Source organism: Rutilus rutilus (genome assembly GCF_951802725.1).
Source record: "Rutilus rutilus genome assembly, chromosome: 21".
In the NCBI taxonomy this organism is placed as follows: Eukaryota; Metazoa; Chordata; class Actinopteri; order Cypriniformes; family Leuciscidae; genus Rutilus; species Rutilus rutilus.
In genome coordinates, this window is record NC_140226.1 from 26,403,664 (window position 1) to 26,428,250 (window position 24,587).

General features: G+C 36.3%; 2 protein-coding genes across 3 annotated transcripts in view; both read right to left on the reverse strand.

Moving 5' to 3' along the window:
- Positions 1–93: 93 nt before the first annotated feature.
- adam17a (ADAM metallopeptidase domain 17a) lies at positions 94–15,806 on the reverse strand. Its single transcript, XM_084392969.1, has 19 exons — positions 15,355–15,806; positions 14,813–14,945; positions 14,090–14,223; positions 13,917–14,005; positions 13,656–13,827; positions 12,306–12,436; positions 12,102–12,188; positions 11,096–11,209; positions 10,127–10,268; positions 9,958–10,049; positions 9,718–9,870; positions 9,442–9,641; positions 7,855–7,958; positions 7,570–7,704; positions 6,491–6,618; positions 6,319–6,397; positions 6,128–6,216; positions 4,775–4,831; positions 94–2,183 (listed from the first exon to the last, which is right to left on the reverse strand). The coding sequence occupies exons 1-19, from the start codon at positions 15,467–15,469 to the stop codon at positions 1,806–1,808; spliced, it is 2,532 nt and encodes an 843-aa protein (XP_084249095.1). The 5' UTR covers positions 15,470–15,806; the 3' UTR covers positions 94–1,805.
- Positions 15,807–16,306: 500 nt separating this feature from the next.
- The window catches only part of rnf144aa (ring finger protein 144aa), a 41,117-nt gene continuing 32,836 nt past the window's right edge, over positions 16,307–24,587 (reverse strand). Inside the window, exons 6-8 of one of the 2 annotated variants that reach the window (XM_084394353.1) lie at positions 22,884–23,031; positions 22,585–22,674; positions 16,307–19,428 (exon numbers count right to left, since the gene is read on the reverse strand). In XM_084394353.1, the coding sequence (XP_084250479.1) occupies positions 19,297–19,428; positions 22,585–22,674; positions 22,884–23,031 (370 nt within the window). In that variant the 3' untranslated portion in view covers positions 16,307–19,296. The remainder of the gene's footprint in view (positions 19,429–22,584; positions 22,675–22,883; positions 23,032–24,587) is intronic. The other variant, XM_084394354.1, reaches the window with a different exon arrangement.

Here is a 24,587-nt window from a genome sequence, read left to right on the forward strand (position 1 = left end):
TAGTAGGGACAATGACCACTTTCATTTTATACCTCCTAGCAAAATTCAAATGTATTTCTTTTCAGCCTAGGTCCATAAAATAATTAGAAACACTTCAGTGTAGAGGCAGTTTATTCATGTGCATTCATATCCCTAGAATATGTTGAATAAATGTAACAACCAAGCATCAGAAACACATTTAAGGAGAGTAGATTGACATTTCTAGTGAGAGGTTTTTAATTATTTCTGATTTTATATACAGGAATATAAGAAACAATACAAAATATATATTTAGTCTATTGACTTATGGCACATGAAAACGTTGTTAAAACTCAACTTTAATAGTCATAGTCTGATAATTCACAGTGGGGGCATAATAGTCTATACTAATACTTCTAAAGTATCGATTGATTTTGGTCACATCTATACATCCATCCGTTTTAGTGGCAAAAAGATGAAATCTATGAAATATGCACATCCCTGGCTCTGTAATCAGTGTTTCACATATTCATACTGGTATATTAAAATGACACGAGATGCTGTAGAGTGTAGAGAGCACATATTAAACTGTACAAGCCTTAAAATATATGAAAACATTTTTAACATCGTGTGCACTTTCTATCATTAAGCCAAGAAAACTCATTATAAATAGCATCTCCTCTTACAGTTCCCATAAACATACAACAAGTCATTTATATACATATGGCATAGAACATGCATAACTTTAAATTTGTCAGCAAGTCGACCAGTGCAACATTAAAAGTGTGATGACACGTATAGAGGCCTGCTGCTCGTGTTTTTAATGAGGTATAAATGAATGAGAATACAAGAATTTGCATTACTGGAACTGTGTTACAAGGCACATACTGACTGTATTAAAGGAATATTTCAGGTTAAATACAAGTTAAGGGGATAGTTCACCCAAAAAGAAAACAACATGAGGGCAATTAAATAATGACAGAATTTGTTTTGGGTGTACTGTCCCTTTAAGACAGCATCTGATTTGTCAATTACCACAATAAAATAATTTTGATTTGTACTCCAGATTATAAAAACAACTAAAAGTACCTGAACAGTTACAGCGGAAGTATATGAGGTAAATTATTAAAGGAATGGTTCACCCTAAAAAGAAAATTCTGTCATTATTTACTCACCCTCATGTTGTTCCAATCCTTTATATAACTTACTTTCTTCTGTGGAACACAAAAGAAGATATTCTGAATAATGTTTTACACTGTTTTTGTCCATGCAATGAAAGTTAATGGGGTCCAAAAAATTATTAGACTCTCAATGTTTGACTTTCAATGTTTGGACAAAAAATAAAGTGTTCCCCCCCACCCCCACAATTTTCTAAATGTTTCCTTTTGTGGTTCCACAGAAGAGAGAGAAAGCTATTCATGTTTGTAACGACATGAGGGTGAGCAAATGGCTGAATTTTCATTTTCACTTTCACTTTAACCCCTTAAACTTTCATTGTAAATTCATTCAAGTTCATACCTGTCAAACATGTATTTTTGCCGATAGGCTAGTCGCATTTCGCAGCTGTCCAAAGCCGTATTAAATTTATTCCTTTCATTTTTATATTTACCAAACATCAGTCATTTCTCTTGGCAGTTACTGACTTGCTTTTAAGTGACACTATATTTGTAACAACGACAATTGTGCATTAAAAGAATGGTACAAAATTTCTAAAAACCAACTGAAATGTGTCAGCAGTCTACACGTCACATACACTTTTAAGTGCACCAACAAAATGAAGCCTGATTGCACCGTTTATTACGGCTCTTGTCTCAATCGAGTGATCTTTGACTTGAATACGAGTGTCCTCAGCACTCCGTCTCCTTACTGTCAATGCGCGCCTGTCTCTTCAGCCGTCTCTTGTCCCCGCGGGATTGCATTACCTGTCCGGTGAGGTCCTCGAAGGACCTGGCAGCTGTGCCGCTTGGAGGGAAGCCTTCCTCCTCGTCCAGGTGAGAGGAGTCTCCGCTGGGGTCCTCCTCGATTGTGGCCATTCGCAGCTGATCCGCTTTGAGTGCGGCGGAGAGGTTGGCAGGGCCTGGGGCGGCGAGCGTCTCCTGTGCCGATGACGCGCCGGGGCCCGTGGGGCCCATTGAGGGCTGAGGTCGTGTTGCCACTGAAAGCGGAAAAGGGACCTTGACAATGCGGATGGGCGCCGGTTCCAGATTGCTCAGCATCTCTGCGCTCTAAGGATAGAAGTTTGTGACAGAATCAGTAAGGAAGACTTCAGAACAGCTTATCATGGTATTCACTACATCACTAGGAATGGGCACGAGTACTTGGAAGTGACAGCAATGATCGATTACGAAAGCACTATAACTACGCATCATAAGTTTCTTTCTTCCAGTCAAGAACATCTAGACCAGTGGTTTGCAACCTTTTTGACTCCGCATTGTCTAACACAGTAGTAGACACACCTGCAGTCAATCATTTTATCCATTAAAACTCTTCTTTGATAATCAAAATTACATATTTATGTTTGAATATGCAAATTAGTCTCCGCCTCCACTCAATCACACCAGCTTTGACTACCTGATCCACTTGGTCAACAGCGGGAAATGCTACACAATGGCAAGTGGAAATATTGGTTTAATTCAGCCATTTATGAGAGGACGAACGAATTATACAGGGTCATCTACAAGTCGACGTATCAGAATGGTAAAGTGTTTTAATGTGTCGCTCTCTACAATGTCAGAGACATAACGGTAATTAATATGATTAGCCTTTGGCTTGACTACCTTATTAAACCGTTAATAACGTTACACAAACCATGTCCCCGTTCGCCATCTTCGAGTCAGACAGCTGCCTTCTAAAAATCAGCATCCTTAGAAACACTTTGAACATCGTAGAAAGTCAGTGAAGCAAAGCGGTGTTTGGTGTTTTTAGCCCCCAACGGCTCCTTCCAGGCAGCGAGGGGATGGGTAGGTTTAAGGTTGAGGTTAGGGTTAGCTGCCTGGAGGGCCATTGGGGGCTAAAAACACCATTGAGCAAGAAAAGCCCCGTTCCGCACATCGACAGGACTGTTTTTTGTGATGGTAGGAAACAGGGCGTTTTTGAGATAGTCTTTGGTGGTACACTGCAGTTTTAAGTAGAAAATACTCAGAAATGGTGTTGAATGATGAATTTGCACATGGTTTGTCTTAAAAACACCACATAGACATACAGTATAAACAACACTAAAAACTTGATTTCTTTAAAGATCCCCCTATATTGGCTATGATATTAGTTAAAAAAAAAAAAATTATGAACATAAATAATCATTAAACCGAGGTCTCGGCTCTTTGTGGTCATAAAAACCCCAGGATGTCCTTTAAAAAAAAAAAAAAAAAAAAAAAAAGAGTAGGGGTTTAACCCGGCATCCTGGCCAAATTTGCCCCTTGGCCTCTGTCCATCATCATGGCCTCCTAATCATCCCAATATACTGACTGGCTTCATCACTCTGTCTCCTCTCCACCAATAAGCTGTATAGTGCTTTGAGTGCCCAGACATTTTTTTTATTATTAAAATTAAACTGGGTGTATTGATTTATTAAATTAATTAAACAATATATTTTGTGATTCAAAAAGATAAAAAGAAATCTGTATATTTTTCAATAACAATAAATTATTTCAGTTTACATCTTGAATTTTTCGTGTTTTTAGCTATTTAATTATGTCTTAATTATTGTTTTTAATAACTGAATAATTGAGTTGCCCTGGCCCCCTGGTTAGGAAACCACTGATCTAGACGCCACAATGAAAAAACCCAAAGGTTTTCGAGAACAAAATGGCATGAAACGAAGTGTTTTGAAGTATTTTTTAACATGACACATCTTAAAACAGTGACTGAATTAACACCAAGACACGATGGAAAAACATTCGTATGGTGCTTGTGAACGTAAACCAACTACTGATTAAACAAAACTTGAATTTCAATTTTAACTTAATTTTTTTTTGCCATTTTTTTCCATTGTTTAAAAATAAAATAATGTATAATCTATTATTTTTTATTTATATTTTGTTTTTATAATAGCATTTTTACTGAAAATTCACCACAAAAGTAACATCTAAAAAAACTTTTTTGTAACATCTAGGGCTAATTTTGCTATAATTATTCTAAAAAATCTATTACAATTAGCAAAAAAAATTTAAAAAATTAAATGGAAGCACAGTTAAAGTATTTTGATTTACTGTATCTGTCAACTAAGTGAATAGACAAACCGATGCCCATCCCTATGCATAACATGAACAGCATGCTACACTTGAGTTAGATGCAGCAAAATATGCGATCCATTCACATCTCTTGAACCAAATCAAATGAAGAGAAGAGTTTCAAAGCCGTGCATTTAAAACGCTCAAGTACTGAACTGCATCCAATAAACACGTTTGAACCAGAAACCGCCAGCACATCCTCACTGACACTGAGTGCACGAGACATACAGGACAAGCTGAACTGAACTCAGTCGGCCCATCTGACACGTCACAACCAGCGCACTCCGACTCGTCACACCCGGGAGAGAGGGGGGGGGGATGACGCACACTCACCTGAGTTATGAGCTCTACTACACACCTCCACCACCATCTGCTGCGGTTCCACAAGGGTCAGAGCAAACAAGCCACAAGTCATACACTACTAGCCCTGATTAAAGACGCCATGCTAACTGAATGTTAATATGTTACTTTGGGGTCCTGAATGACTTTAATGCATATTAGTGTGCAAGTCTGTTAGTATTCTGATCTCCGCTCCTTGAGTAAGGAGTCCATCCTGGGAGTTGTAGTTTTGTGACAGAAGGACTTACACAAGGGTACGCCATGGTTTTGGAGTTTTCCTCGTATTGTTGATCCAGTTTCTTGTCCTATTAGCAAGCAAAGAGAGATGATCACTGTAATGTCTTGTTTAGCCAAAAATGACAATTCTTTCATCATTTAATCACCATAATGACTTTACTTCTGTGTAACATGGTGACAGCATGTGACAGCAATACAAATGAGGCTATGGCAAAATACCATAAAATATTAGACTGTTCCTCACAGTGTTCTTATTGAACTATTAACAAATAATTTTTGTTGATTGAAAAAAGCTGAAATAAAATAAAATATAAATATTAGATGAAAAACCACTTGCAAAATGGCCTTTCAATAAAACATGGCTGCCTATACAGTAGAAAGGCGAATAATTTATATATAAAAAAAATACAAAATCTGTGCTACCTGACTAGAGAAAAAAAGGCCGTTTGTCTATCTTCCCTTTTGCCAAATACGTTGGAAAACATCAACACCCATAATACACTGTACATGTTGTCACCCAAGGCCACTCCCACCAGAGTCCAATACCACCTTGCTTTAGTAGGTAATACTTTTTTAGTAAACTTGTAGTCATAATTGTGTCGACTTGTATTGTTCCCGGGTGCAAGAATTCAGAGAGTAAACGTTTAACGGGAGTAAGTCACTTTCGGTTTCCAGTGAAGAATCCAGAGTGTTGAAGGCAGTGGCTAAAAGCGGCAAATAATCGTAAATACGGAGAGAACACAGCGACGGAAAATCTGAGGAAAAAAAATTTGTGTTTGTAGTCCACATTTCATACCGGATGACCACAAACACAGTGTTTTAGGCTAGACGGAGAGGAAAAAAAGAAGAAAAGGCCATACTGTCCGTTCTGCCTGAAGCAAAACGCTGTCGCATACAGGTAAGAAAGCTGTTACCATAGTGTTACATTTTTACCACAATGCTGTTTAAAGAGTAGACAAAGTATGATACAATTATTTGATTAACCTACTCTTGCAATAACCGTTTTGTTAATAAAACTCTGTCTATCTGTCTAATTACTCATTTAAATGAAAACTGAAACCACTAATTCAAAATATTAATAATAAATACTAAAAGTATCATTTGGCTTTAGGATACTTGGAATATAGTGTACAAGCCATATGGGCCACTTTTATGATAGAGGTTTTTTTGTCCTTTTTGGAGCTTGACAGTCCAAATTCACATTCACTTATTGCATGGGTTGTATATTCTACTACATAAGTTCACAGATGAAAGTGACAGAGGATTAGAAATACACGACAGTGAGTAAATGATAAGAGAATTTCAGAAAATTCACACAAAATCAATTCAGAAAAACATACTGAAATTTGTGAAATAAGTCTCACCACACAGTGCACCAGTATGCTTAGGGGAATCCAGAACAGGAGAGAGAAGACCACCACCGATCCCACAATGTTGTCAGCCAAGAACTTCCCTGCACATTGACAGAAGAGAGTCACCATTGACATTTACTAAATATACAGAAAAAGTCCATTTCACTGCATGATTCCTAGCTAAATGTACTGTGTTTTCTTACCAAATGTGTTGATGTCCAGTTTGTCTATGAAGTCCCATAAACGTTCAATGACATCTTGGACCTGCTTCATGCATTTGCCCTGCAATGAACACCACAACAGCATTTATAGAAAACACTATTTATCAGTCTGATAAATGATCATTGTCAAAAGATAGACAAGCAATGCACTCACGCTCCCGTCACAGAAGCCAACGGTACAGGGTTTGCCCTTGCGCAGGTAAAGAAATAACCCTCCACTAGAAAAGGGAGTGCACTGCCCGTCGCTGCCTCTACAGCACACTTTACACGAGTCCTCGGTCTCTGAAAAACATCACAGCAAATGGACAGACTCAGCACTTTAGCATTCATAATGGAGGCTAAAACAGTGAACATAATTATTAGAATGCGTAAGTTTGAGTGGACATGGACCATTCCACAATTAACAGGCCAATATCGGTCAGTGTGATAATGACAAATGCCAATATACGTGCAGGTTCTGTTTATATTTATTTGGAGTAAATGTTGTGTAAAATAGCCTAAATATTCCTGTAATTTCAGCCTTTTTATACATCTTACATGCTGTCATATAGGGAAGACTGGGGATAAAAGACATGGTCTGTATTTACACTATCAAAAGTTTTTTTGTTCTTTTGAACTTTCCATTCATAAAAGAAACCTGACAAAATGCATCATGGTTTTTTATAAAAATGTTTCCAACTTTGATAATAATAACAACTTTAGAAAATATTTCTAAAGCATCAAATCAGCATATTATAATAATTTCTGAAGGATCATGTGACACTGAATTCAGCTTTGCCATCACAGGAATAAATCACATTTTAAAATATATTAAAATAGAAAACACTTATTTTAAATTGTAATAATATTTCACAATATTAATGTGTATTTGATCAAATAAATCAAAATCTTCTTTCAAACCATGAAAAAAATATTACTGAGATTAATACAATTACTTAGCAATTTATACCAAAATGATTAATTACTAAAAAAACTAAATATGTCACGCATCTTTTTTCCTGGGCAATAATGGAGTAAATGTTCAGAAGCTTTATTGTAGCCAAGATATTAAGGTCTGTGTCTATATAGAAATTGAAAAATATCAACTTGTGACAACTAGCCTCAGTCTGCCATACATAGAAACAATGTAATATTGTCCATCGCTGCTCACTAGGTATCAACACTGGTCATTCAAATAGAGATCTCTGTTGGGCACTAGTGTGAAAACAGAGGAGGGTTTGTTGAGACATTTACCATTGCAGGCGCAGGACTCAAGGTTATGCAGGGCCTCACAGAAAGGCTTGCACTCGCCCTTCCGACATCGACCCTTGTCCACACACTCTGTATTATCAACCAGGTTACCAGGCGTGGGGCACTCACTGCTGTTGCCTGGGATACACAAGGGTTAAAAAGTTAACCAACCAAATATAAGAGGTGAGGTCAGTAGTGGGCCGGATAAACTACACTGACAGCGTGGAGTTGTATGTTATTAGTTATTATATTATTCCGTGTCATTGAAGTTAGTGTGAGCAGGCTGACCTGTGCACCTCGACATGTTCTTGCAGGTGGCAGTGATGGTCTCCTGACAGATCTTAACTGCGCTTTCAAACCTGCAGTTCTTGCAGCAGGGGCTGTTCCTGTCACTGAGGGTCACAGAAAACAACGTCAGGCACAAATACTCACAGCAACAATGATATATGTGTGTATGATTATTATTCCTACAGAAATCATTATAATATGCTGATTTGGTGCTCAAAAACATTTCTTACTATTATCAGTGCTAAAAACAGTTATATATATATATATATTTTTGTGAAAACACAAGATTTCAGGATTCTGTGTTTATTAGGCCCCGTCCACACTACTGCGTTTTCGTTTAAAAACGGAGACCTTTTGCTACGTTTGCACCTCCCGTCCACACTAAAACGGCAAAAACGGAGACCCAAAACGGAGAAGTTTAGAAACGCTGCCGACCCGTTTTTCGTTTTGAATCTCCGGAGGGCGTTTTAGTGTGGACGGGTCAAAACGGAGGACTTTAGAAACGATGACGTAGTAGAGGCTCACGCTCGGCTCTATGATTGGGTGTCATCAGTCATGGCGTAGGCTATATCTTTTCTAGCAGCTGTTGTGCAAGTAAATTCTGCATTTTACAATGCTAACTGCCTACATGCGCCGGAGGCAAGCTATTATTCGAGCGATCTGTGACAATTCCCGGTAAAATAGTGACAATTCCCGTGTGCAACTGACAATTCCCGATAAAATAGTTTACGTTTGACAATTCCCGGTATCGACCGTGTACATGGAGCGTCGGTTTTGGGTTAACCCGGGAAGAACCAGCGCATGGTGGGATAATTTTATCAATGAAGTTGTGTTTACACCGGCTCGCGCATGCCCAGTGTTGGTGAATGGTCACGTGATCCGCGTTTTCAGTCGTTTTAATGTGGACGGAGATCAATTCTAATACGCAGCTAAAACGCTGGTGTGGACGGAGATCGTATTCGTTTTAATTCTCCGTTTCTAAACGAAAACGCAGTAGTGTGGACGGGGCCTTAGAAAGTTCAAAAGAACAGCGTTTATTTGACATTATAAATGTCTTTTCTGTCACGTTTGATCAAATTTAATGAATCCTTGCTGAATAAAAGTATTAATTTCTTAAAAAACAACTTTTGAATGGTAGTGTATTGACACATATATATACATTTTGCTATAAATATATAGTTTTATAGTGTTTTTATTTGATAATGTCATTTATTGCGCAAAAAACAACCCATAAAAGACATTAAGTACAGTTTTTTTCATCTACCTTTTTATTATTATTAAATGAATTTAATATTAATCTTTTTTTTTTTTTTTTATTATTAATATTCTATTTAATTTATGTATTCATATTGTGATACATCTCAGAGCTTGTTGATCTGGTTCATGGCTTAGATTGAAGCATTTTTTGAAATCCCTATGAAGGCAATAATTCAGGAACGAAAAAAAATATATATGAAAAATTCTTCAGGAACGAAGACCAAATAGTGAAATAGTGGGCGGTCACTATTGTGATTAGATCTGGGCAAAGTTGATGCTAATAATGTCAAAATGGCTGATATATTGGTCTATCACGTTTAACTTCTTTACCTGCATTGTGCCTGCTTCCTGAACTTGCACTTGGCTGTGCAGCAGGGGTCGTCGTTGAGATGAAGCAGTCCAGGGTCGCAGTCTTCGTCCTCCTCCACACGGGAGTTCCCACACAGCTTACTGCTCCTCTCCTTAAAGCACAGCTGGGCCTTAATCTTTAACGCCCTACTGACTGAGTGCCTGCTACAGTTGGAGAAGCGCTGAGGGAAACAATAGGTGAGTGAGAAAAAGAAACTACATGTCAAAAGAAGTAATTTAGCACAGGATGGATAATACCTTGTTGTTGAAGTGATCTCCGCTGACCGCAATAGGGTACATGACATATTTGCCGCCCTGGTCGTCGCTGGGCGCACAATCAGCTATATTGTCCGGATCATGTTCAGCTCCAAAGTTGTGTCCGAGCTCATGAGTGGTTACAAGATCTGCTTCCTGGATAGAGGATACATCACTGTGCTTCCTGCTAAAAAACATCTAGTATACAAAATCCAAGTGGTATTTAAAGCAGTGTATGCAAACCTTAGTCAGAATTGTTTTCCCATAATTCATGGTGCTTGTCAAGCCAGTGTTCAGGTAACTGGGTTTCTTGACAGAGTATGATGGATAGTAGGCTGTAAGACAAAATGAATGTGCAAAGTCAAGCACTGTTGAGTGGAATTCCATTGATCACAGTTGTAGAGATCCTTACGTTTAGGGCAGAGTCCTCCCAATCCCTGTTTGGAAGGGGCCACGTATGCCAGACCCAGAGTGCCATCATCAAAGTCCTGATAGGTGAAGAGATGGGCAAGGCAAACTGCAGAGGCGTTGTCTGCGATGTCATAGCTGAATTGCTGAAGAGAACCCAGAGAAAGATGAGAAAGTGAGAGTCTACAAATCTGTGTTTCGGGGCTCCTCTTAAAAAAATACAATTAAAAAAGATGAGGGTTTAGAAGTCAAATGTCTCTTTAAAATAAAATAAAAATTACTTGATAAAGATGGTTATTCAGAAGTTTCTTTACATTTTAATATAAATTTGGTGCATAAATATTCAATATAGTGATTCTGATATAATTGTGCCATGTCTATTTTTTGGGAAAAACAAAACAAAACATATATTTTGGGATCCAAATATTTTTTTTTAATAATGTTGCCCTTTGACTTATAATATTTCTATACAATATATTTTTTAGAAAACCATTAAATTAATAAATAATAATGAATTTAAATAACATTTTGAATATCTTTGAATACACATTGTCACATGAACATCCTGTTGGTAAATAGACTGGTTTGAGGTTCACAAACAGTAGCGGATCTCGGTTAATTTCGAATCAAACAATAGAAAAATTACTCACAGCTGCAAACCTTAAGAGAGTCTATTGTGAATGAATTCACAGAAAGCGTTAGTATGATTCAAATTAAACCGAGTCACTGTTTAGTGAATCGGACCTCACGCTGACTTCATGTATTTGTGCAGGGATCACTGACACACACCCTAACCAGATGATATCTGACGAATCCTAACTTGTCTTCATTTGAAATGTCTTTTTGTTGCATTTGCGATCCTTTTTTCACAGTCTGCAGCCGATAACATCGGACCCGGAAAACTGGATTGTTGTTGTGGATTGATCATAACAATTTGACCTGTGTATATTTCCAAGGATTCCATGGCACTTACTTCCAGAAGCTTCTTCACATCCCACACACCGCCAGTTCTATCAGGTGGGCTTCCATCCATATTGTAGTGAATCTCTCCTGGGGCAAGTTTTGTGGGCACCTTATTTATGATTATCTGTTGGCATATTTACATCTTAGATGGCAAGATAACACTAACTCATCAAACTTTGCACATTGAGATAAAGTAATAACAAGCTTTAATAACAAGGCAAAGCATTGAGCGCATGAACTCCACTGTAATGCATGGAATGGATTTCGTCACAATGGGAGAAAATAGATATCAAAAGCCACTTCTGAGAAAGGCAGAGAACAAGCCATGTGACAAAATGTGGAAATTTTGGTGGTCTAATGAAACTAACATTAAGCTCTTAGTATTAGAATTGAGTCAGCTGCTATGATCACTTTGACTTGAGTCACCAGTTCTACCAATGAGAAAATCAGGGATGCATTGGGACAATCCCATAAACCTGTATGACTTTCTTTCTTCTGCGGAACACAAAAGGAGGCGTTTTGAATAATGTTCCGGTTGTTATTTTCCATGCAGCCTGGAGCTTTCAAGCTTTAGAAAGGATGTAAAGCAGCATAAAGGTATCATAAAAGTGGTTTATACGACTAGCGTGTTGTATTACGAATCGCCTGAAGCCGGCTTTATTTGAGAAACAGACTAAAATGAAGTTGTTATTTACTGATAAATTTGTGAAACAATAAATTGTGCTCAAGAAATGGATCAGTTTGATTTGTGAATGAATCATTCAGAACATATTAATGAACCACTTCTGTGATTCATTCAAGATTTTCATAGAATAACAACTTGAAAACTTGTTATATAATGCACAGGTCATATGGAACATATTTTTAAAGTGCCTTTGCACCCTTTTTCATGCTTTTCAAATTGCAACTGTTCAATTATCCCTTTAACAAATATGAAGAGAAACTAGGAGTCAAACTCATCAACTGAAGTGATGTAGAAGAGAAAAGATGAAAACTGAGAAAGTTATTAAGGTCACCTGATGAATCTGCACACCGTAACCTATAAATTCCTCATCCCAGGATGTGTTCCTATAGATATCATCCACTCTGTCTATCAGCTCAATCTGAAAAACACAAAATGCTCAATGTTCTTTTATCAATAAATCTGATATCATGGTGTTAATATGGATCGTATCCCCAGTGCATCAAACTGCTCTGTTGTACAGTACAACTTTGCTCACCAAGTAGTTGAGGGTGGTGCTCTCCTCTCCACGGCCCATGTGCTTAAAGAAGCGATGATCTGCCACTAACAGCAGCGGGCAGGTGTTCTTCTTGTGGTCGTGTGTGGATCTTCTCTCTCTGTTGTGAGGCTCTGCATTCAAAACATATAAACCATCTAAACATTGTGCACTATGAGTTTTGTTATTTCTAAATAGTAAATCCCAAAGCATCAATATCCATAAATGGATCTAACCAATTTAAAGCTACACAATGGGGACTTCCATGAATATTATAATGGTGGACAAAAAATAAAGAAGTTATTCAACAGAATTATTATGCTTTGTCTCCAGAATATTTTTCAATTCTCATGGCAGGAGGTCAATGCTGGGTGACTGCATGCTTGAATGGGCGGCCTTTGTCAGACTAATGTATAACTCCTACACACTCATGCAGTAACAATCCCGCTGAGCCATCCATGAGCATGTGAATAAACTGAATATCTATCGTCCATTTAGGCATCTCTCATAACGAAATGTGTCTGTCTCAAAATGGCCAAAAACAAAACAATTTGACCTTTATGAAACAACATTTACACTGTTGTTCAGAAGATACTGGTTCGATTTTTTGTTATGTTTTAGTTTTTTAAAGTCTCTTGTGCTCACCAAGGCTGCATTCATTTGATTAAAAAATTCAGCAATATTGTGAAATATTTTTACAATTTAAAATAGAGTTTCTATTTTTTAATAGATTTTAATATGTAATTTATTCCTGTGATGTCTAAGCTGAATTTTCAGCATCCTTCAGTCTTCAGTCACATGATCCTTCAGAAATGATTCTAATATGCTGATTTGGTGCTCAAGAAACATTTCTTATTATTACCAATGTTTAAAACAGCTGTGCTGCTTCATATTTTTGTGAAAAAAAAAAAAAAAAAAAAAAAAAAAAACAGGATTCTTTGATTACAAAAAAACCCCAGCATTTATTTGAAGTAAAAGTCACTTTTGATCAAATTATTGCATCCTTACTGAGTAAAATTATTAATTTATAAAAATAAAACGTTTGAATGGTAGTGTAATTCTGTTAAATAACATATTTTCAGAAATTTTCAAAAAACGGAATATTTAAAAGATAATGTGAGTGAGACTTGATTCAAAATATGGTCCATGAAACTTTTCTCACAGTATTTTCAGCCTACCTCCGTCTAGTGTTTTACTGTGTTTAGTTACTGTGTGTGTGTGTGTATGTTTGTATCTTGTTGATGTCATGTCTACTTTATCTCCCTGTGCAGCGACCTTGAGCTTGGGAAAGGCCCTTCATAAATAAAACATTATTATTGTCATCAATATTATTATACATATGTAAATACACACCCTCCTCCTGTTCCGTTTGTCCTGCTGCCTCTTCTGGCAGGAGATCCTGGGCATCAGCGTTCACATATCCACACACTTTGGGTGAGGACAGTCGACTAATATTCTTAATGTCCTCTGAGCGGTACACCAGCAATCGGCCATCGGGAGGCGACTCTGTAAACCGCCACAGGGGCTAATGAAGAAGACAAGAGATACTTTGTAAAACTAATTTTAAATACTTTAAAGTATGAAGAATTTGAGGAGCATGTGTAAACAAATCACCTCTACATTATATTCAGCCTCTTCAGTAAGAATGTGGGCTGAAAACTCGTCCCCGTCTATGTGTGCTTGCACGCGTGAGTGCTCCTCTCCTGTTGGGATAGCAAACAATCATGGATGAAAAACAAGAAAATTCAGTTCTCAGCCGAGGCTAATAACCTCATCGCATGTCTTACCCACTACGTGTCCTTTAAAGTAATTCTGTAACTGAATATCATATTGGTCCTCTTTTCCATTCTCATCTACGAAAACAGCCTTGAAGTTGTCCGTGAAAAGTTCTGTGTTTGTTGTCAAGTACAGACTGAAGTGCCTTTGAAAAAAGATGTAATAAACATGTTTTTAGTGCAGTGAAAATCTAAAATATTCATCAGCCTCAAAATCATGAATTGAGGTCAGAGGTGGCCAGAGAAAATAACACAAACACTCTCACACATAGAGAAATAAAATAAAATAATATAGATAAGATAACAAGAAAAATATATATAATAATAATATATATATATAAAGATAATATAAAATTAAATAAATAAAATATATGAATAAAATGTATTATAAAATAAATAAAAATAAATACAATAAAACAATAAATACACAAATGTAATTATTATTATTATTATTATTATTATATGTCAGGGGTGGTCATAAGAGATTAACACAAGCTATTTAAAAAAATAGATATAGAATAGAATAAAAATAAATAATACAAATGCATTATAATTATCATTATGTATTTGTATTATTTATTTTTATTCTATTCTATATCAATTTTTTTTTTTAAATGACAAAATAGAAATCAGGGGTGTTTGGAGAATAACTAATAAATAAACTAACAAACAGATTATCACATGATCTGCCATGTAATAGCAAGAGAGAGGCATGTGTGGATCTGTTAGCTTTACCTCCGGAGAGCTGTGAAGCTGACCAGCCGCTCCACATGTGACTGGGCAGCAACATCTCTCTTCCTGAGCGAGTGGAGCTGGAGTCCGGATGCAGGCAGCACATCAAAGTCTGACAGCAAGAAGCTGAGCGCATCTGGATGAAGTAATGCACATACAGTATATCACCATTCCTGCAGAACACCACTATTTACCAACACACACATTTTAAATCACATGACCATATTCCTTGGTCAGTACTACAGACTGTAAGTTTATTTATATGATCATACAGTGACCCAAACATAGACTCTACTGCAGGAGAAGCATATCAAAATGCCTTTCCATTCAGTCTGCAAATACAGCACCTTCCCTGTTTGAGGAAATGAACTAACATAAGCAGTCATGACTGAGTCAAAACAGGAAAAGGAAGGAAGACTGAACTCACAAATCAAAATACCCATATTTATATATCCCCATTTAAGAAACCAGCATATTTAGTAGTTTGAACTCGTAACGTTACTTCCTTGTTGAGCCGATTTAAATAGCTTTAAAGAGTAACTTACCAAACTCTTGTACCTCTTCCTGATTTCTCAATTTTTCTTCAAAAGAAGCTGGTTTCACAGCAGAATGGACAAGAAGTGGAGCTAACAGCACTAAATAAAATATTAAAGACTCCATACTGGCGATGCAGCATCACTTCTGTCAAAGCACCATGTTTGGATGGTAACGTAAGTTCTCTGCTGTCAACATCTAACTTACTGTCCGTTATTTACCAATATTCACGAGCACCTTCTGTTCATAGACGCGACTATGAAAGAAGGCATCAAATAGTATAATATTTGACAGGATACGATCCGGGTGAATGCCGAATGTCCATAAAAATGAGATAATACACGTCGAACAGCCACAGCTTTCAGCAGGTCTCAGTCCTTCCTGCACGTCTCAGTCCTTCCTGCACATTTGCGCTGCGATATCAATCTGAGGAAGAATTCCACCGACTCTACTTCCGGGCAACGATTGAATTCCCAGGAAGAGGGTACTTTTATTTTGAATTTCTTTTTAAATTCGGTTTACTACCGGTATCGTGCTTTTTTTATTTTTATGAAAATGATTTATGACATTTCAATAATTAAATAAATAATAAAGCAAGGCACACCAATAAATCTGATAAAAGTAAAAAACAAAACAAAAAACAAAGAGGGGCCTTTTCATTCATCGTTTTACCCAGAATCAACATTACGTTAAAAAATTCTTAACAATTATAAAACATATATTCAACAAAACTAAAAGTGCAAAGCAGTTGCCTAGTTATATGAAATTATTAAATGAAAAGGTGAAGGAAATTATTTTACTTAGCCATATTTGGCAAACGTTGTTTTATTTTTCAGCACATCCTGAATTTAATTTTTTTTTTAATCTATGTTTTTAATGGTATATTTTTTCAACAGTGGCCTACTAAACAGTTTTATTGACATTATAACCAAAATGCAAATATAAACAAAATAACAGGAAAATATGAACATGAATACATTTTAATGTCACAGTGTTAGTGGCACAGATGATACAAAATGTTGTTTTTGTAGTTGAATTTTTTTTATCCTCAAGACTTCACATACATGCAATTTTACATCGTACTGTACAAGTGGAATTTGGTTCTGATTTATAGAGAATAAAACACGTATTTTCTTTATGATGTATCAAAAACAAACACATGATACATAAAAAGGCCATCTAAGAGTGAAAGGCAAAACTAGTTTTAAAAGCAATGGCAAAGCCAAGGTCCCTAAAAACCCAGTCACGTTTTACAGGGGTACAAGTCGAACCAAATAAAATAATAGGCCTAATTAATATTTGGAATAGGCAAAAGTCGAGTGTGAAAGACAGACATCGATACAAACATCAGACCACTGTGGTGAAAAAAAGAAAGAAAAAAAGACATGCTTTCCAAATTCTTGCTCTAACTCCAAACTATAAGAGCTTTCAAGAGTTTTCATCTGGAAATATAAAAACCAATCTGCAAGGCTAAGTTTTGTGCAACAAGCAAATTCCTACAAACAGGAACCATACAGTTTTTGGTTGTTTGCAAGATCTATAGTGTACATCAAGGAGTATTTCCCGGTTTACATGTAAAGCCACAATTATTTCTAATTAGATTTAGGAATAGGAACAAATTACATTTCAAATGATGACGCAACCCAAAAACAAAAAGAGTGAATAAAAACAGCACTTGACTGAATTCAATAACCCTGAAGGAAACGGTTATATTCTACAACTAATATTTCATAATCACAGTATGCAATAAAAAAGAACATCAAATGCAGTATCACAACAAAACAAAATATACAAGCAGCTAAATTTATAAAGCCCATACGACATCGGAGTTCTGCTTTGAGTACATATTTACCCACTGTCAAATGATCCCTCATCAATGTCTTAAAACCCTGCTTGGCATGATTGTCAATATATACATGTATATATAAGCATTACTTTACATGAAATGGCCAAACGTTGCTGAATAATGAGCATAATTAGATTCAGCTGGATCGAGTAACTTGTGTGCTATTCATAACTGACAATGATGCTGTGCTTTCATTTTATCATGCTGATTCTTACTTCAGAATAATGTACCAAAATCAGTTTTGAGATCTATATCATGGCCATTTCATATACAACATTTTAGATACATATGCATAAAGGTATACCTTTAAGCGTCACACAAGTTCAAAAGAAGTGCCAAAATTATTCATCTAAGAGGACCTGAGGATAAATACATAAATAATTATAAAATAAAACAAAAAAAACATAAAGCTACGGGAGAGAAAACCAGTGAGGTACTCAAAAACTTTAAGGCTAAAACAGGATAATGCAGGTTGCTACCAAAGGATGGAGGTGACTAACATGAAATATTCACCAGAAATCAACTTTATAAATACTGTGGGTTCCAGAAGGATAAAGAATGGTGTATTACAAAAGAAAAAAACATTCACTTTGTCATATCAACCTCCGATATGGCACACATCCATTACATAACATGAATGAAAAATGGCAGAGATGATGAAATCGCACCAAGGATTTTGAGGAAACCTAATGAGCTACATATTATACAGCTACACATATGGCAGGTGCTCTGATTCGAATATTTCTAGGTACATATGATACAACACACACTTGCTATTCCAGGTGGTGCAGGCAAGATGTTGACATTCAGTCTCATGCCTATATTTTAGAACCAGTCTATTAAATGACAGAAAAAAGTATTTGTAATGGCTTTTCAGGAACTGTTGAACATAATTTGATATATTCTTCCTTTTAACTAGAACACACTAACTTGTCCATATAATCCATTCAGTTCAAGACAGCAGAAACCACAAGTTATATGAACTTGCATAGATACAGTGCTGGACTTGTAAAGATGTTTAAGCCAAACAGTCTTGAAATCAGTGTATAATCCCAGCCTGAATTACAGTGACTGTTCCAAAATCCCAAATGCTGCGAGAGATACAAACTACTATCTAAGAAAAAAAAGAAGAAAAGAGTTCAACTTTAGCTACCAAAAAGGAAACAAATTTGAATTTTTTTTAAAAAAAATTTTGGTTGCAGTATTTTGACAGTTCGCATTTAGATGTTGGGTGTTCAGATAAGCCTTTAAGTGCCATTTGAGCGACACTTTCAGTGGGCCAATATTTGGCATTGTAAACTCACACAACAGCCCTGCTTTGGAATCATATTTATGCTTTAAATCCAGGGACGTCAGTGACTCAATCTCAAGGCTAAAAACTGTATTTAAGTGCACTGAGAGAAATTTCGTTGGCAAATATCATCTCCTGATGACATCAACAGCCAAAACCAGCAAAATCAAACTAGGTTTAGACTGAAAGACAATGAAGTGACATGAACAGAACAATAAGTGCTATTAAAACATTTTGAATCTACAATTTAGCTTATAATAAACATGTAAAGTAGTATTAAGCTGTATATTTGAGCCCAGAAATTAAAATCTGCTCTCTTTAGAGCATTTAAAGGTGTCAGAAAAGCCCCTTATCTGTGTAAAACAAGTAATAAAGAATAGGCCATGTGACTGAAATGCTACTATGAACATAGAAACAGACAGACAAACACACTGAATATATTTTCTGTTAGAACAGAACCCTCCATAAGAGCCACATATGCGAAACCTCCACAAAATAGTCAAGCGCCCGGATGGAACAGCACCGTGCTCTTTCGGCAACGTCTGAGGGGTGCGCTAAGGGGACCCCCCACCTGTCGAATCCTCCACCTAAGCAAGCATCAGCCTCACGAGGTCTGCTTTAGTCTCATCGGGCCTGTGGGGATGGAGCCTACTCAGCTAGCTGTGACAGTAACCGTGGCGTGAGATGGCTCGTGTTGCGGCTTCAAATGCGCAAGTCCCACCGGTTGATGAAGAGCTCGAAGGCGGAGGAGGAAAAGAAAAAGGATTAAAGGAGATGACCGGAATTCCTCGTACAGGGACTGCTCACGCCGAGCTGTTAGGTGGGTAAAGGGTCGTCGTCGCCTTTACTGCACTTGCACTTACAGCACAGCACGAATGGTGTAGCTAGAAGCAGGAACGGAGAGGCGACCAGTAAGAGGAGGCCGAAACCAGCAAAGATTCCAACAACCTGCGGAGAAACAGATGAAAACGTCATATGAACGTCAATGATAAGAAAGAGCGTCCACAAAGAAAATATTTTTCAAAATTACAAAATTATTTAAAACACATGTACAGGTTTTCTTGTACTTTTTGCATTCAAGTTGGTTTCATATTAGTTTAAAAACTACCATTTTCAAGACAAGTTTAGATATATACATACATACACATACATACACACACAAACACAAACTAAATTCAATAAAAAGTCAAGACTTTTATTCTTTTCAATCTCTCTTCATTATGATACAAGGACACCCTGATTTTTTTTTTTACTTTATGCCCTCCAAAAAATATCAAAATGAATTTTAATTCAGAAATTGAATTGTATTTTAGTTTAGGCCTATTGTTGAATAAATTGATGTTTTTTGTTGTTTGTATATGGCCACTTTGAAACATCACGGTTTTAAAACTGTGGACAATTCTTGCTAAATTTGATGAGTGGTGAGGATGAGTACATTTTAAATCTTTTCATTGAAATGTTCCTTAATATATTGAGTCATAACACTTTATTTTACAGTGTCCTTGTTAACACGTTACATGTAGTTACTATAATAATAACCGTAAATTATGCATAATTACACACAACTTACTCTAAACCAAACCCCAATCCTAACCATAATAACCCGATAGTACGTAGATGTAGTTAATTAATATTACGCAGTATTTAAATGTATAATTACACTCTAACAAGGACACCTTAAAATAAAGTGTAACCTTGAGTCATTTTGTTTCTTGTTTAAATTGAAGTGATCACAAGATAAATAACAGTTTTTTTGTTTGTTTGTTTTTAGTAAAAGCTAGACAATATATGAACACATTTCTTTCCTAATCTTGCTCATCCTCCTTCTCACCATCCTTTCTAGTAGTCTTTCTACTCTGCAATCAATAAAAGTAAGAAACGGAACAAAAATAAAACAAAAAAGGGCAAAAATGTCCAAGTAAACTAAAATCCACCGTTCTGATGCTGCATCATCTTCCACCACATAGGGGCGTCAGATCCTTAGAATTTATAACTGTTACAAAATGGAACAGAGATTGAGTTCATCTTATGCATGAACTATATAGAATCTGTCAACATCATGGGCCAACAAAATTACACATATTTCACATCACTGTAGAAGCACCATGTAAAACTAATTTTCTCTGGAGGCAAAACAATCTCTGAATTCTGAACAGGGAATAGGACACAATAGACCTCTATTCTTCCATGCGGAATCTTCTCAGCATTCCGAAGATGACAATACCCATTTATCATGGGACAAATTATAGCGTTGCACACTATTTCTGTTTCTATGTAAATGTCCCTCCATTTTATGTCTCTTTCTTTCTCAGAGCTCTTGTGTGGAATGGCATGAGAGGAGGAGAGTAGAGTGGCGTAATGGAAGAGTGTTGCCAAACCCTGAGGTTCAAACCCTGGACCGGCAGCTCCCGTCTTTACTAATTCATAAAGAATCAAATTTCTGATGCTGCCCGGCTGAAACGTTGTCAAATTCAAACTCATAGGGCTGGAGCAGAGCCGCTGCGCTCTTATGAAGCTTAATATGACTCACTCCTCCCTGCAGAGCAACAGATGTCTTTGTGCAAAAGTACGGTACTGAAAGCTCTCCGTAGTTTCATGGCCATCTCACCTTTTCGACATTATGTTCAGCATATGAAACGACGAGCGTGTGAAACTCAAGGTTTAGAAGGCGAATAAGGGTATCAGAATTACACCTTAAAATTAAAAGAAAAACAAAAGAAACATATTGCAAAAAGAAAAAAAGGATCATTAAGTTTATTTTATTTTTTTGCACTGACACATTTTCATAACAATTAAGCTAATTTCCCCTCAAAACTGTCATTATTATAAATTACAAAAATATTCCTGATACAATACTTTTTTTTTTTTAAATCAACTAAATTTACCTTAGCATAACAAATGGTACCATGATTAATATTAATACATATTTAATATTAAAAGTACTTCGAATTATAATTATAAATTAAACATTATTATGAATTATACATACTTTCCACATATACATAACTTCGTAAAAAATATGCTGTACACTATATATATATATATACTGTGTGTGTGTATATATATATGCAAAAGCCTCTAAGTGCCATCTGAAATTTCCCTCTAGAATGATAATTTTTATCAAGCTTATGATATTATATATATATATATATATATATATATATATATATATATATATATATATATATATATATATATAAGTTCAGTAATTTCACTTAAATGACTATGAATAGGTTATTTTCATTGCCATTTAAGTGAAATTGCTGAACTTAAATATACAAGCTTGATAAAAATGATCATTCTAGAGAAAAATTTCAGATGGCACTTAGAGGCTTTTGCATCTACACTGTGTGTATATATATATATATATATATTATATATATATATATATATTATATATATATATATATATATATATATATATATATATATATATAATTTATGAAGGTGTGTCATATTTCAAGAAAGGAAATTAGGAGGGTTGTTTCAAACAGACTTTTCTGCATACTATGTTTCTCTCAGTTCCTAATGACATCGCTTAAAGGCTTTTTTTCAACACTATTTGTGCTGATTTTTGAACCATACGAAAATGTATTTTTTCAAAGCTATTAAGAAGTACATAATGGACAGTGGGACTAATGAGCCTTGTGTTTTTGTATATGCCTTTAATCCAAGAAAGAGGTTGATATTTTCTTAGTATTGTTTTATTTTTTTTAAATCAGCCCTTTCAAATGTGATATTCTCCTATCATTATTTAGTCTAACAAAAGAAAAAGGAAGGGAGGTGGGAGTACCCGAGTTGGCCTTTTAAGATGTGCTAGTCTAAACTGTTCTAAATATATGGCAGATTCTACTGCTCTTCTCCATCATTTGATGAATAATTTCAGTGAATTTGTCCCAAAGAGACCTTCTTACATATAATCTGCTGTGAAACAGCAGGTATCACCTGCTCGAACCAGACAACCACTTACTTCGTGAACAAACACTTGTGTCTGAATGGATGCCTATGACTTGGTCACGTGTAGATGCACGTGTACTCGTTTTGAACACTGCAGAGAAAAGAAAATAAGTAAGAAAACGTGTGCTCCTTCCCATGAGCACCCACCTGCGTTCTGTGCCAGATCACCGAGGCTCTGGAGTGGCCTAATTTGTTCCGACATGGTCCTTTGTCATAATGGATCAGGAGGAAGTCGTCCTGTCAAACACACAATTTACAAGAGGCCGGTCATTATCTACGTGGGTGTTCGGGACAGCAGCATGAAGGACACTGTTGCATTTACGGCCTTGATTGAAGGACTAAACACGGCGACTCAGTGGTGCGCACACGGCCAATAAAAATACAGTAAGATAGCAGCATGAAGTTAAGAGTGTTAAGCTGAGATATTTTGGACACTGTGTACTTACGTCCAGAGACTCCAGGCAGTACCAGCAGAAAGCATGCTTGCAGTTCTTACACATCATCTGGGCACAGCCCTCGTCTCTTTCTATGTAGACTTTACATTTAGGACAGCGTTTGATGGGGGCGTCGTCATCATCAGCTTTAAAGAATGAACTAAAGAAAAAAAGAAAAGAGTAAGAGTTAAAATTGTTAGGGATGCACCGATGTATCGGCCAATAATCGGTATCAGCCGATAAAAGCAATTCTTTTCATAGCTGGGGATCAGGGACGATTATATCCTGTTAATGAAAAGGAGGGGGGGAACTTGTCAGACTGGAACTCATACTGTGTGTGAAGAATACATTTGAAGAAGAGACATTTTCCTTGTGTTGAATTTAGGGCATGTAGTCATGGTTGCCAGGTCTGCGTTTTTTACGGACTTTACCGCAAGCTAGTGATTACAGTTTATAAAGTTATAATTATGGATTTTTTTCTTCTTACAAAAAACGCATCGCTGCACTTCAGATGGCCTTTAATAACCACCTGGAGCCGTATAGATTACTTTTATGGGCTTTAAAAAACAAGGTACTATTCACTCCTATTATAAAGCTGGGAAGAGTCGGGATTTTTTTTTTAATATAACTCCGTGTTTGACTGAAAGAAGAAATTCATAATCAACTATGATGGCTTGAGGGTGAGTAAACTATGGGATAATTTACATTTTTGGGTGAACTAACCCTTTAAATGTGACGTGAGATCGCTGTAGTGTGGAGCGCGAGTCTTTTCTTCCACTTTAATACTGTAGCACGAAAAAACATGAATGAACAATAAAAAGATATGTTGAAAGATACTTCTGAAATGAATCACGTCTCAAGTAATCACTCAATCTGTGTTTCAACCACGGAGACATGTCAGCTTGTGAACAATAAGTCACTAAACATTGCATTTACCTCAGGAAAGTTATCCAGTGTTCACAGATAATTAGCTATAAATAAACACTAGAGAGGACCTTACTGACTGTTAATTATAAATGTATGTTCGAAGACAGGTGTTTATGAAAACTACTTTATGTGCAAATGAGTACACAAACATTTCAGCTTTTAATTAATTCAGTGTTATTATTATACCTGGAAATAACTAGCAGTTGAATATAATAGTTTGGGCTCTGTTGTTAATTTTAACCTCTAATATTATAGTAATGTACAAAATGAGAGGGTTCCCTTTACAGTTTACAGCATTAGTTAAGAGACCTTTTTTCCCCTTAAGAAAAGCAAACTATCGGTATCGACAGATATCATTCTGAATAATCGGCTATCGGTATAATTTATCATTTTAGCGGAGAAATTTAGTATCGGTGCATCTCTAAAAACTATCCCCATCATAGCTTTTCACAGGACAAAAAATATATATATATGGTACTGGTAAATTCAATTTCTAGAACAGATTTCCCACGCAGACAGGCCCATCTCTTTTCTATGTACTAAAGTGTTGGGCCAGGGACAGTGTTCACTGGTAATGAAGAGGCTGACCCACAGGGACCGAGCTGACAAGTACAAGCCCATTCATTTCCAGGACAATTCCCAATCTATTGATCTAAGAGAAGTGACACTGTGCAGCAAACCTCTCATAGCCCGTTAAACAGCAGGAGCTCCTCCTCACAACCGCATCTGACTCACAGTACTGCAACACCGCAGTTTAGTGAAGTACTATTAATAATCAGAATAATAGTA

Excerpts from the sequence above, each read along its gene's own strand:
- adam17a (XM_084392969.1), bottom strand. The coding sequence starts at position 15,469 with ATGGAGTCTTTAATATTTTATTTAGTGCTGTTAGCTCCACTTCTTGTC. Across the intron at positions 12,437-13,655 it reads ACAAACGGAACAGGAGGAGG|AGCCTCACAACAGAGAGAGA; the intron begins GTGTGTATTTAC and ends TTTTGAATGCAG. Across the intron at positions 2,184-4,774 it reads AAACCATGGCGTACCCTTGT|AGCGCAGAGATGCTGAGCAA; the intron begins GTAAGTCCTTCT and ends TTCTATCCTTAG.